General features: G+C 64.1%; 1 protein-coding gene across 2 annotated transcripts in view; it reads right to left on the minus strand.

The window, feature by feature from the left end:
* Positions 1-12,183, minus strand: part of ZBTB46 (zinc finger and BTB domain containing 46) — a 28,881-nt gene that overhangs the window by 7,823 nt on the left and 8,875 nt on the right. For both annotated transcript variants that reach the window (XM_023519872.1, XM_023519871.1), the window contains exon 2: positions 5,772-6,742. In XM_023519872.1, coding sequence (XP_023375640.1) covers positions 5,772-6,711 — 940 coding nt within the window. In that variant the 5' untranslated portion in view covers positions 6,712-6,742. The remainder of the gene's footprint in view (positions 1-5,771; positions 6,743-12,183) is intronic.

Consider the following 12,183-nt stretch of genomic DNA (forward strand, 5'->3'; position numbering starts at 1 on the left):
GGGGCTCGGCTCAGAGCCCGCTTCAGGCTCCAGGCTGGGGACCAGACCCGAGGCCACCTGTGAAACCACCTTTGGCATCACGACTTCCACACACAGAAGGGCGGGCGCACGGCAGCCTAGAGGGAGGAGGCGGCGCTCGACTCATGACCTATGACCTACGCCCCCGCAGCGTTCTGTGACAAAACGGGAGACGGCCCCACCCCTGCGGTCCAGCCGCAAGGAAAGGAGAGCCACGCGGTCTCTGGGAATGACGCGCAGGGCCCCTCCTCACGTTAAAACGACCTCCCGTGCTGGCCCAGGCTGCAGCTGCCATGGCAGAGGGAGACACCCCCGCACCCCGCGCCGCCCTGGCCCCCGCAAGACGAGCTGCCTTCTCTGCTCCCGCGTTCGCTTTTGGAAGCGGGGTCAGGGCTGGTCCTTCCGGAGTTCATCCTCCTCAAGTGAGACGGCAGAGGGAAAGTACCCAGAAAGGACCACGTCTGGGGCGGGCCCTGGACACTCCCGGGACAGAGGGGTGGCTGGCGGGGACTCCGCCAAACCCTGCTCCGGGAGAGCAAATGCAGAAGCTCTCGCCTTCCCGAGTCTGTCTCGACCGCAGCTTGAATTCAGAAAGAGGAATTTAAGACGACGGCGTAATGAACAAAATTCTGCAAACAGAATAGGAAGTTGAAAGTGATATTTATGTTGCGACTAATCCGTGGGCAGATAAGAGTTTGACGTGCAACGCCACAAAGTGGGCTCCTATGACCGCTACAAAAAAGCTACAGCCGTTTAACAGAGCCCGAGGGACGGTGACGGGGTCAGCAGCCCTGTGCACCAGCACGGCATGGCTGCGCTTCACCGACGTGACCATCAGGAGGCACGGTCCACCCGGAACGCGGTTTTTGCTCGAATGCCCATGTCCACATGGGTCCCTGATGGCGGGACTTCGTGGCCAGGGAGGCGGCCGCGTGCCCAGGACACGGAGCTAGGAAGCTGGACGGCCTGTCCAGATCCACCGCGTCCGGAGGCGGCCCAGCCCTCCACTCCGGGGCCTGGACCTGAGAGGGACCAAAACACACGTCCACACGGAGACGGGTCGTCCACAGCAGCGTTATCCTCAGTGGCCAAAAAGCCCCGAAATAACCAAATGTCCATCGACAGCTGAGCAAATAAACAAACTGTTCTGGGCACAGAACGGGATAGTCCTTGGCAGTTAAAGGGTGACTTATTGATGCCCACGACAGCGTGAATGAAACTCAAAAGCAGGTTGGAAATCACAGACGTGGGACGGAGCCGTGGCTGCCGCCGCGGGGGGAGGAGGCAACCGCGGCCCTCGGTGGCAGTGACGCTGTGCCAACATGGCTTGGCTGGGGGCTCAGGCTGCAGGCTGTACCCCGGCTGTGGCGCTGCCTGTGACAAGCAAGATGCTGCCATTGCGGGTGACTGCGTAAGGGGTACACAGGGCCTCGCTGCCACCTCTGACAAACACCTCGAAACGGAAAGAAAAGCAGAGTGAAGTGAGCCGGACACGGCGTAGCTCTGTGTGATGCTCTCTGCTTGCGGCCCCCGAGCTGGCTGCTCTGGTGACGAGAGCCAGGCAGGGCTGTTTCGGGGTCACGGGGCGGGGGGTGGGTGGTGCGGGTCTGACTGGAAGGGCAGGAGGGAACATGCCCGCTGGTGGACCTGGTCTCTCTCCCGAGAGCAGGAGTGTTATGCATTTGTCCAAACTCAGCCACTGGAGTGCTTAAAACTATAATGACGGACAACACACTCGGCTGCGGAGCGTGCAGCAGCCTGGACTCCGCTCAGGTTGTCGGGGGTGCTCGTGACCACTTAGGAAGAAGTCTGCCCTCGCCGCTGACCCAGGCACCGCACCCCTGGGCATCTACTCAAGACAAACGAACATGTACGTCGCCATACGTCGCCAGAATAGACCCGCCAGAAAGAGTCACAGAAGCTTCATTTATAATCGTGAAAGCTCGCAACAGCCCAGATGCCGGCTGACAAGAGGCTGGACAAACACACACTGGTGTGTTCGGGCGACAGAACACACACCACGTCCCCGAAGGTGTGGGCCACCGGGAGACGCGACGGCGCAAGCGCACGGTGACGCCGGACAAAGCGCTAAACGGGCCAAGTCGCCCTGTGACGGAAAAGCCGGACTCTGGTCCTCGGTGGGGGGAGCACAGACCCACGGCCAGAGGCGGAGGGGGCGTCCTCGGCCCCCGGGCAGCGGTTTGGCTGTGTGCATTCGTCAAAACTTATCATCGAAAGGCACATTTGGGGGTGGCAGAGTCCCGGTGTGAGAACTGACCTTAAAAACGCAATCGCTGATTGAACTCGAGCAAACGCCCGGTGAGCGTTTGGGGACGGAGGGTACAGGCGTCGGCCACTGACTGTGAGACGCTCGGGGAGCGAGGTGGGTTTTGGACAACAGCCCGAAAACGTGTCGTGAAGCTGATGCGGCTGACGCCTGAGCGAACGAGGCAGGTTGGGACGGCGCGCGTCCACTCCAGCGGGTTTTCCCGATAAACGCAGTCAGCCCTTCGGCCCGCGGGTTACAAACCGGAGCACTGACCCGCTTGAACCGAAAACAGGGTTTCACACTCCCAGCCGAGGGGCTTCCCAACCCTGTTTCCCATCCTTGGCCGGCCGAACCGAGGCCGCGAAGGGCCGGCCCGGGGTCAGACGCTGCTCGCGGGGCCCGACACGCGGGGTGGGGCCGGGCGTCCTCTGCTGCCCCTGTGGGCAGGTCCAGTCCCAGCCGGACACATGGGGCGCTTCTCATCCAGACCCCTTCACCCGAAATACACGTCACGTGAAGCAAGGCGGTTTCCCTCCAGCGGTGACCGATGGTGCTGAAAGACGCGGGTGGCCCTGGGCGTGGGCAACGGTCACTCAAATTCATGAGGCTCCCGCTTCTCCAAACGAGTCCCCGGGCCGTGTCCTGAGGGACAGCGCCTGGGCCAGGTCTGACGGTCTCACCTGAGGCCATCGGCTGCGGACCTTCCGCCAGCCAGCTCCTCCTTCGGCTCCAGTGACAGGCTCCGAGGGGCTGGGCCACCTGCTCCATCTCCGAGCAGGGAGGAGGCTGGGAACCAGGAAGGCCACCCTCCCCCACCTGAAGTGCTCTATGGCCCCCGAGTGTCCTTAAGCCCCACGTCCTGATCCGCCTCAGTCCAGCTACAAACATCCACTTTACCAGCCTGCAGCTTCCACTCGACTTACGGGACTTCCTGCCTGCAGGCCTCTGAGGGGCGCATGCGGGCGTTGGACCAGGGGCCTGGGCTCTTCCTCTGCCAGGTTCTGAGCGAGGAGCTGCGCACCCACCTGAGCGAAGGCCAAGACGCCCCGGGGTCACGGGCGCGGGGACGATGCAGCCGGCCCCGGGGAGAGCCGGACCCACACCCCAGCTGTGCGTACAGTGTGCCTGCAGGCCTCGCAAACCAGCCTCTGCGATCACGCGCCAATTCCACCCGAGAGCTGCTGGGCCGGAAAACCCACTCCAAACACTGATGGGCCCCAGTCACAAGCCGAGGTGGGGACACACAGAGGGGTCAGGGCGGGTGGCCCTAGCTGCAGGGCCGGATGTCCCAGGGTCCACATCCATCGCCCTGAACCGCATGCGGGAACTGCCCGACACGTTCCCTCGGGAGGCGGGCCTAGATGCAGGACGAGAATAAAAGCTGTTCTCCAGGACGTAGCAGCCTGACCTCCAGGGGGAGCACAGCTTGGACCTCCAGTGGGGAGCACACCCTGCACCTCCAAAGCCGCCCCGGGCCAGGGCGGAGGGGGAGCGGCCGCCCAGGCCGGCAGCACCATCCTCCGCGAGCCCACAACCTCCCGTCCTCTCTTAGCAACTCGGATGATCTGGCAGGAGCGGCTCTCGGTTGCCTTGGCAACCTGCGGGCTTCAAGACATTAACAAAAGTACACAGCCAAAGTCACTTGTTGGATTCTAAAAACACCTTCTGCTCGACAACTGCATTTAAAACGTCAAACCCACAGGCGCAAGCAGCCGACATTTCTTAGTGTGTCGATGGACTTGCTAATCAAGGCCTCCCGCGTCACAGCCTGTGGGTGACGGTGACTCATGACAGCGGTGAAGGCACTGGCCGCCTTGGGAAGTTCGGCCCGGAGCCCCCGTCCTCGTCAGCGGCGTGGACCGCTGCTTCTCAGGGGTCAGAGCGGGTGGGGGACCGAGAAGCCGGGGCAGGCGGGGGCGCCACCGTGCCTCTGGCCAGCAGCCAGCAGGGGACACAGCTCGTCACGCTGTCAGTTCAGACACCGGGACTTCGGACTTGGCTCACTTAGGGTCCCACGGCTCTGAAGGCTGCTGCCGTGATCATCTGCAATGCCTGGTGACATTTTTGGTTGTCACACTGGGCGGTGGGGTTGCTACCAGCGTCCAGTGTGTAGAAGCCAGAGACGCCGCCGACGGCGCAGGACAGCCCCCCGGCAGTGTCCAGCCCGGGCTGAGAGACGCCGGTCACAGCGACACATCCTGACCATGGAGGGCGCTGGCCTCGCCCCGTGCTCAGGAGCAACGCTGAGACCGAGAATGGGCGACACAGGCCCCGCTGCGTCCGGGGCCGCACAGCTAACGGACGGTCTCGGTTTGGGGATGACCGGGGAAAGTTCTGGAAATGGATCTTAGTGGCGGCTGCACAACAGTGTAAACGCACGTAGCGCCAAGGAATCGTACACTTAAAAATGGTTAAAAGGGTGAAGTTTATGGCACGTGTGTTTTACGACAACAATAAAAGCTCCAGTGCACCGGGCCCTGGGGGAAGCGTCCCGTTAAGGAGAGCAGGTCGGGGCTGCTCCAGGGGCCCTGCGAGCGGGTGCCCCCTGCACACGGCACAGGTCACCTTCGTGACCTCTCTCAGGGCTGATGGCCGCATGCTGCCTTCCGTCCCCTGCTCACACACCCAGTTGATTGCTCACCTTCTTTCTGGAGGGGCCACCCTGATCTGGCCCGACCCCGAACTGCGGCCCTCACTGCCCCATCCGCCACTCGGGAAGGCTCAGCGTGGCTGTGGTTGCCACGTGCTGAACCCCCGGCGGGCGGTAAAGGTTTAACGTGCCGTTTACTAGGCTGCGCGGCAGATACAAGAAGCTCCCCTCGGCTAGGATCTGAGAGGCCCAGACGCCGGGGGAGAGCAGCACCTCCACTGCTTTGAACTGCTGGAACCCGCACATGCTGGCAAATGGGGGACACTCCTCATTGCGAAGGGCGCTTTATGGCCCTAAGTCCTCAAGCCCCTGGGGTTAAGGCAAACTTCTCACTGGGGACGAAACAGGTGCACAGGACGCCACGTTCCACATTCACCATCACGACCCAGCACAGGTGAGGCCCGCGGGACGCGCTCCCGCCCCTCCCCCACCCCGCCTTCACGGCGCTTCGTTAATTCTCATCGTCGTCTCTTAAAACTTTTAACGTTTAAACCTTGTAAAGTTAATCCACCCGACCAGCACGCGTGAAAAGCTCTGCAGAGAAGCCGGCCTCACACCTACCCTGTGGGCTCCTTCCGGGTGTCAGCCACGTTTCCGGCTAAGCCCCCTCGGTCCCAGAGAAGCCCCGCCCCAGGCTACGCTGGCCCTTGGGACATGCTGGTCACGTTCCCTGCGCTCACATCAATTTACTGTGAAAAGCGACCCACAGGAAGCCACCGGCGTCGGCCGGAAACGTGCCGCGTCGGCGACAAAAGGAGCAGCCCAGGGCCCAGGACGCGCAGCCCCTCGGGGCCAGGGCGGCCGCGCCCCACCTGCCACAAACCGAAGGCTTACTTGCGTCACCGCGGCTGCTGAAGGGCCAGCCGGACGTCGGAAGGAAGGACGGCACGGGGGAGCCGGCCCGGCTGTCGGCCTCCACCTGCTGTGTGATGTGCCGGACCGTCTCCTTGTTCTTCCGGTTCTTCCTCCGGCCCGTGGGCTGCCAGCCGTCCCCCGCGGCCTGCTCGGAGAAGGCGTTCGGGGCCGCGCTGGCCCCGGCGGAGGGCAGCTCGCTCCCCGCGTAGTGTGTCGGCGAGGCCTGCTCCTCCTTGACGCGCAGGGACCCGTAGCCCACGTCGCCCGGCCACAGCGACTGCGAGGAGACGTCGTCGGAGCCGTCGGCCTTGGGCTCCGGGTCCTCCCTGCCGTAGCTGCTGCCCCCCTCGTGGCAGCTGGCGATGGCCGAGTCCCCGGACGAGTTGGTGGGGCTCGTGCGCCGTGCCAGCCACGGGGAGATGCTCCTTCCGGCCATCACGGCCGAGATGAGCGCGTCCGTGCTGCTGCCCGACGGGGCGCCCACCTCGAACTCGGCCAGCTCGTCCGAGGCGTCCGGCTTGATGCTGATGTCCAGCGCGGCCTTGATGAAGTCGTGGCACGCCTGCACGATGTCCGTCATCTGCAGGAAGCTGGCGGCGGACATCACCTCGATGACGTTCCTGCTGGTGAGGGCCAGGTGGGCGGAGTACATGAAGTCGATGATGGCCTTGAAGCCCTGGGCCGTGACGATGTCCAGGTGCGTGACCGTGGCCTGGTCGGCCGTCTTCTGCACCTGGCAGTACAGCGTCTTGAAGTAGCGGCTGCTGCCGAGCAGGACGTTCTTGTGCGCCTTGAAGACCTTGCCCTCCACGACCACACACGCGTCGCACAGGACGCCGTGCTGCCTCTGCTCGTCCAGCTCACGCAGCAGGTGCCGGTAGTGGGACGCGATTTCCATATCTTCCTTCCGGTCGTTCATCGGGAGTCCGCGGTCGCCTCTTCTACAGACTCTGCGGGGGAGAAGGGGAGAGTCAGGCGCACGCGGCAGACGGTCCAGGGACCGGGAAAGCGCCCGCGAGCAGTCAGAGGGGCTCTGTCACCCCGACGGGAACCGGGGGCTGGACGACCTGTGTCCCCGTCCCGCACCCTCGAAGGAACGTCCTTAAAGCCACGAAGAGGAGCGCGTGCCGAGCAGGCGCCGCCGCCCGCGCACGTCCACGGGGAGGTTGGCCTGCGTCCGGCTCAGCCCCAGGCGTTTCCGGGGGGGGGGGCACACGAGGGCACCGGTGCTTCCGGGCTCTCCGCGGGAAGCCGCCGGCCCCTGAATCCGGGGACGTCTCCCGCCCTGCCCACCACAGCCCCTCCCTCTGCTTCTGCATCAGCTCCCCAGGGACAAAGTGCCACCCACCAGGCGGCCGGAACACATCACTCTGCCCTAGCGCAGCCGGAGGCCCCCGTCCCAGACCAAGGTGTCGGCAGGCCTGCTGCCCCTGCCAGCCCCACGGGAGGCCGTGTCCTGCCTCCCCAGCTTCCGCTGGTGGCAACGACCCTTGGCAGCCCTGGGCTTGCAGACGCATCACCCCGTCTCCGCCTCTGCCTGCACACGGTGTCCTCCCTGTGCACACACCTGTCCCAATGTCCCCTTATTATGAGACTGGTCCGTTGGATGAAGGGCCACCCTCCTCCAGAGCGACCTCGTCTTCACTAATTACATCCACATTAAGGGGCATTCTGAGGCCCGGGGGTCAGGATTCTAATGACTGAATTCTGGGGGCACGTTCACCTCCGAGACTCCCTGAGCACGATGACGTTATGACGCCTGACTTTCCCTAGTAACTGCCCCACTTCCTCGCTGGTTAGTCTCCCAGGACGTGTTTAATGGTGGAAACCTAGGCTCGTCACATGCAAGGACAGCCCGTGTCCGGGCGACGGGAGTGGACGTCGAGGGCGGACTCCGCCCGGCCTCGCACAGACAGCCCTCTATTTCCTCAAATCCGTCACGACGCAGCGTCTTCCGCCAGTCCTCGGCTGTCAAACGCCAGCGGGAACCACTCGCGAGGGCCCCGTGCAGAAGCCGCCACTGCCTCGCGTTCCACGGGCTGGGACGGGAGGCCGGAGAGCAGAAGGGGCTCCCACTGCCACTGCCCCTTCCGCTCCTCCTGCTGCTGGCGCCCGGCGCGACAGAGACGCCACCACAGCCGCCGAGGCCCCAGGGACCTCCCGCTGCACTCACCCCTCACCGCGGCACGGTCCACACCTCCGCCCGACCGGCCCCAGACCCAAGGGCAGAGGCAGATGTGCCGCTTCCATCCTGGGTCAGCCTTTCGGGGACAGCGGCCAAAACCGTCCAGAGGAGCTGCAGGGAGGGGCCACGTGCTCACAGGTGACACCTGGGGTCTCAGCCTCGGGCGCGTCAGAGCATCCGCGTCTGTCCCCACCGTGTCTGAGTCGGTCGGAGGGCAGACCATCCATCCCGGTGTGGCCTCGTCCCCCACACTTGGCTTTACAGACTCAGATAAAGCAGACATTCAGGGAGGGGACACAGCAGGCTTCGAATCGAGGACCTGGACCGTTTAAAGTCGAGACACCAGTTTCATGCCCGAGTCCCTTGGAGTGGCCGCCGGTTCCCGGCCCCACGATGGACGGGCCAGAGCCTCGGGCACCGGAGCCAAACGCGTCAGCGCAGACTTCACCGACTGGTGTGCCCTGTGAACAAGCACATTCGCTGGCCGGGAACACGGACCCTCAGAGTCGGGCGGAGCCCTGGGACGAACAGGAGGCCCCGTGCCACTGCGTGGGTGACGGTGGCCTCGCAGGACTGCATCTCCACAGCAAACTCCGTGAAAGTTGTGCTCAACCAGGGCAGCTTAAAATTCACTCGCGTACTTCACAGAGATTTCGTAGTAAGAAAACCATGCTACTTCCATCAGGGAGAAAGTTGCTTGTACACGGAAGAGAAAAGGAATCTGAAATAATGCTGACCTAACATAGCTGTTGCTGTGGGAACGCTGAGGACGCACGGAGCCTACCCCGGAGCCTGAGGAGGGCGGGGAGACGCAGCATCGCGGAGCCAGGCCGCCCCTCGGCCGGCGCCCACCCGGCCGCTCTTCAGCAGCTGTGGCCCCAAAAACGGAAGTGTCCTGAGCCACACAGCCGATCAGTATAGAACCGCTGACAAGCGAGGTGCACACCTGAGAGAAAGCAAGCTCACAGCGTGAGGGCGCCAGCTCTGCAGCACCTGCCCTGCCCTGGCAGAGCGCACCGTCTGACAGAGGCGCACCTGGCCACCAGACGCGCATCTGTCCAGGAACACACACCTGGCCGCCGGACACGCATCTGTCCAGGAACACACACCTGGCTGCCGGACACGCATCTGTCCAGGAACACACACCTGGCCGCCAGACGCGCATCTATCCAGGAACACACACTTGGCTTCTGGACACACCTGTTCATGGGCACGTACCTGTGGACTCACACCTGAGCATCACCTCTGAATGACCAGAGCTGCCGCACGGGGCCCAGGGGCCTTCCGTGCACGCAAAGCCCACATGTGACATGCCTCTGAGGGGCACCTTCGGGGGGGGCCTGTGGTCCATGAAGGGGCACAGGTGCGACAGGCTAGGAGCTGAGGGCCAGGTGCGAGCAAGGGCAAAGGGGACACCTGTGCCACACCGGTTCCCGAGATGGGGCCAGCACCGTCCCCTGGGGCACCGTCTGCTGGCCCCTCCTGCAGGTCCCGCCACCTACTCTGTGCACAACCCGCTCGTCTCCAGATTCCTCGGTTTCAGCCAGAATCATGTACGAACAACCATCTTGGTACTGAACCAACTTGAACTCCTGCAGCAGACCAAACCCCAAGAGTCACGTCGACCTGAACAGTGCTGGGGGCTCACGACACGGGCAACCAGGGCCGCAGTGACAACGCACAGGACCAAGCGGCCACGCGAGGAAGGGGCACGGCCGAGGGCCTGTCCCGCCTGCCACTTTCGGTGCCATTCCCAACCCCTAACGTTTCCTGGGTAAAGTCGCCACGCCGCGGAATGCACGAGGACCACGCAACGCGACGGCTGAGACGGACACGTCCCACCCGCTGTGCCAAGCCCCGACTCCCGGAGCGGGTTAGGGCACTTTCCTCCATCCGTGAAGAGCTCTACCAGGAAAGCAATCTGTCCTAGCAAAAACGGAAAACGCCGGATGCAGTTCCACCCCTGCGTCCCTGTTACGGCCTGAGCCTAGGGAGCAGTGTCCACTCTGCACCTGTATGGGTCTGTGCCCCGCTACTTCCCTGAGGAGCAGAGGCCAGAGACGGCGAAGGGAGAAAGGCTCAGCCCTGGGACTGTGCCGCACCCAGCACCCCGGGCGGGGAGAGCCGCCGGCCGGGCCCAGCCGGCCATGGGACCCTGAGAGGCAATGAGCCTGTGTCTCGGGACGGCCGAGGGCACTACACTATGGGAGTCCAGCAGGAGGCAGCGGGGGAGGACAAGTGACAAGTGGGGCAGGGCCAGCGGGAGGCTCCGTAACCAGCCAAGGCCGGGGCTGCTCGAGGGTCCTGCCAGGCCTCACGGAGGTGGGGGCATCAGCCAGCAAGACGGGGAACCCAGAACCCAGAGCCCAGCAGGCAGATGCGAGGCCCCAAGCGCAGCCAGCATCGACTGGGGTCCCAGGGGTGCTCATTCGGGGTCCGGCAGGTGGGGCAGTGGCCTGGGGCCTGGCGCAGACAGGGCCCGGCCGGGCGGAAGCCTCCGAGGGAGGCCGGCGCGCCTACCTGGGGCTGCACTTCCCCGTTTCTCGGCTTCCGCTGGTGGGAAGTCAGTCCGGGGCGATTTCTTTGTTTTATGTGGTGGGGAGAGAAAAGGGAAGAGGTCACCCCTTTTCGCTCATGCTCCCAGGCACCTCCTGCAGACTCTGGTCTTGGTTGGGACCAAGACCAGGCTTGGTCGGAACAGGCTGCGAAACACCCAGCAGCTCAGCCGGTCACGCCGCCCCCTCCTCCGGGAAGCCGGCCGTGTGTCTCCCATGACGGCGCACACCGTGACGCCGCAGCCGGTGCCTGTCACGCAGGGGCCCCCTCCGTGCCGAACAGGCTCAGTGCGTGCTCTTGGGGCCGATGGAACCATGGCACCTTTTGCACTTTAAACGTACGACACTGAAATCTCACATTTTAAACTCGATACATATTTTTTAAAACATCCCACAGTCGGCACTGGAGCTGACCCACCGCTCCCCTGTGACATCTCAGCTCCGAGCCACCAGGGCACCACAGGTGCCACTGTGACACGACACACCCACTCCAGGTCTCCGTCCAGAGTGCGACACCACATGACGCCACACGCGAGGCCGAGAGGTGGGCTCTGACATTCACGGTCAGTCACGGCTCACAGCAAAGTCGGGGGTGGATGCGGTTATTCACGGCCATGGGCTGAAGCATGTCCCCAAAAAGACACATTGAAGTCCCAGACCCCAGCACCAGTGAATGTGGCTTTATTTGGAAACAGGGTCCTTGCTGAGGTGACCAAGTTAGATGAGGTCATAACCCAGGAGTCTGGTGCCCGTATAAAAAGGGGGAACCTGGGTACGGCAACGCACGGAGGGACGGCGGTGAGAACACGCGGCGGAGGAGGGATGTGGCCACGAGACCCGGGACCCGGGCAAGCTGCAGACAGGACGGGCTGGCCCCGGGGCTCGGGCGGGAGCAGGGCGGCCCACCTGGCTCCCAGCCGCTGGCGTCCGGATTCGTGACGCGATGCGTTTCTACTGTTTTAGGCCCCCACGCTGTGGCCCTTTGCTCCACGTGCCCTGGGAGAAGCCACATGCAACCCTAACGTTTTCTGAGTTTCCTCTGAGAGAAAGTCGAGAGGCCTGACGAGGAGGCAGAGCGATTCCCGCGCGTTTTGAACGGGGGGCGCGGGGTCCGTGCTCCCGGCCGTGGGCCGTGTGAGGCGGAGCGCACGGCCCCACGAGGGACCTGCTGTCCTCACAGCTCTGTGTCTGAAACGCTTTCCACGCTGTGGAGAAGCGGCAAGAACAACCTGGACCCCGACCCCCGACCCCCAGCCAGACGCGCCCCGCGGTGATGCTGGCAGCGGGAAACGCACGGCCACCTGCGGGCAGCCACCTGGTCGCCTGTCCCCTGAACACGAGAAGCCGCCCACCACGGTGACGGCTGCATGGGACGCTGGCCCAGCACGAATGGCCTGCACCACCCTGAGGGGACGAAATGGGGGGGGTCGAACCGAGTGTCCGCCGACCGGCACACGCATCTGCTCTGGTGCCAGCCACCCCCGTCTGCCCGACGTGTCTCCAGCTGCCACTGCCATGTCTGCCTGGGCACAGCCCCTGTGCGGTCGACACGCGCGGATGCTGAGTGGACGAGGGCGGGAGGCAGCCAGGACCCAGGCAGACCCTGCCCCGGCGCCTCCTATCCACGTCATCGGTCCGTCCCAGAACCGAT

This window comes from Pteropus vampyrus, unplaced genomic scaffold (genome assembly GCF_000151845.1).
Source record: "Pteropus vampyrus isolate Shadow unplaced genomic scaffold, Pvam_2.0 Scaffold239, whole genome shotgun sequence".
Lineage (NCBI taxonomy): Eukaryota > Metazoa > Chordata > Mammalia > Chiroptera > Pteropodidae > Pteropus > Pteropus vampyrus.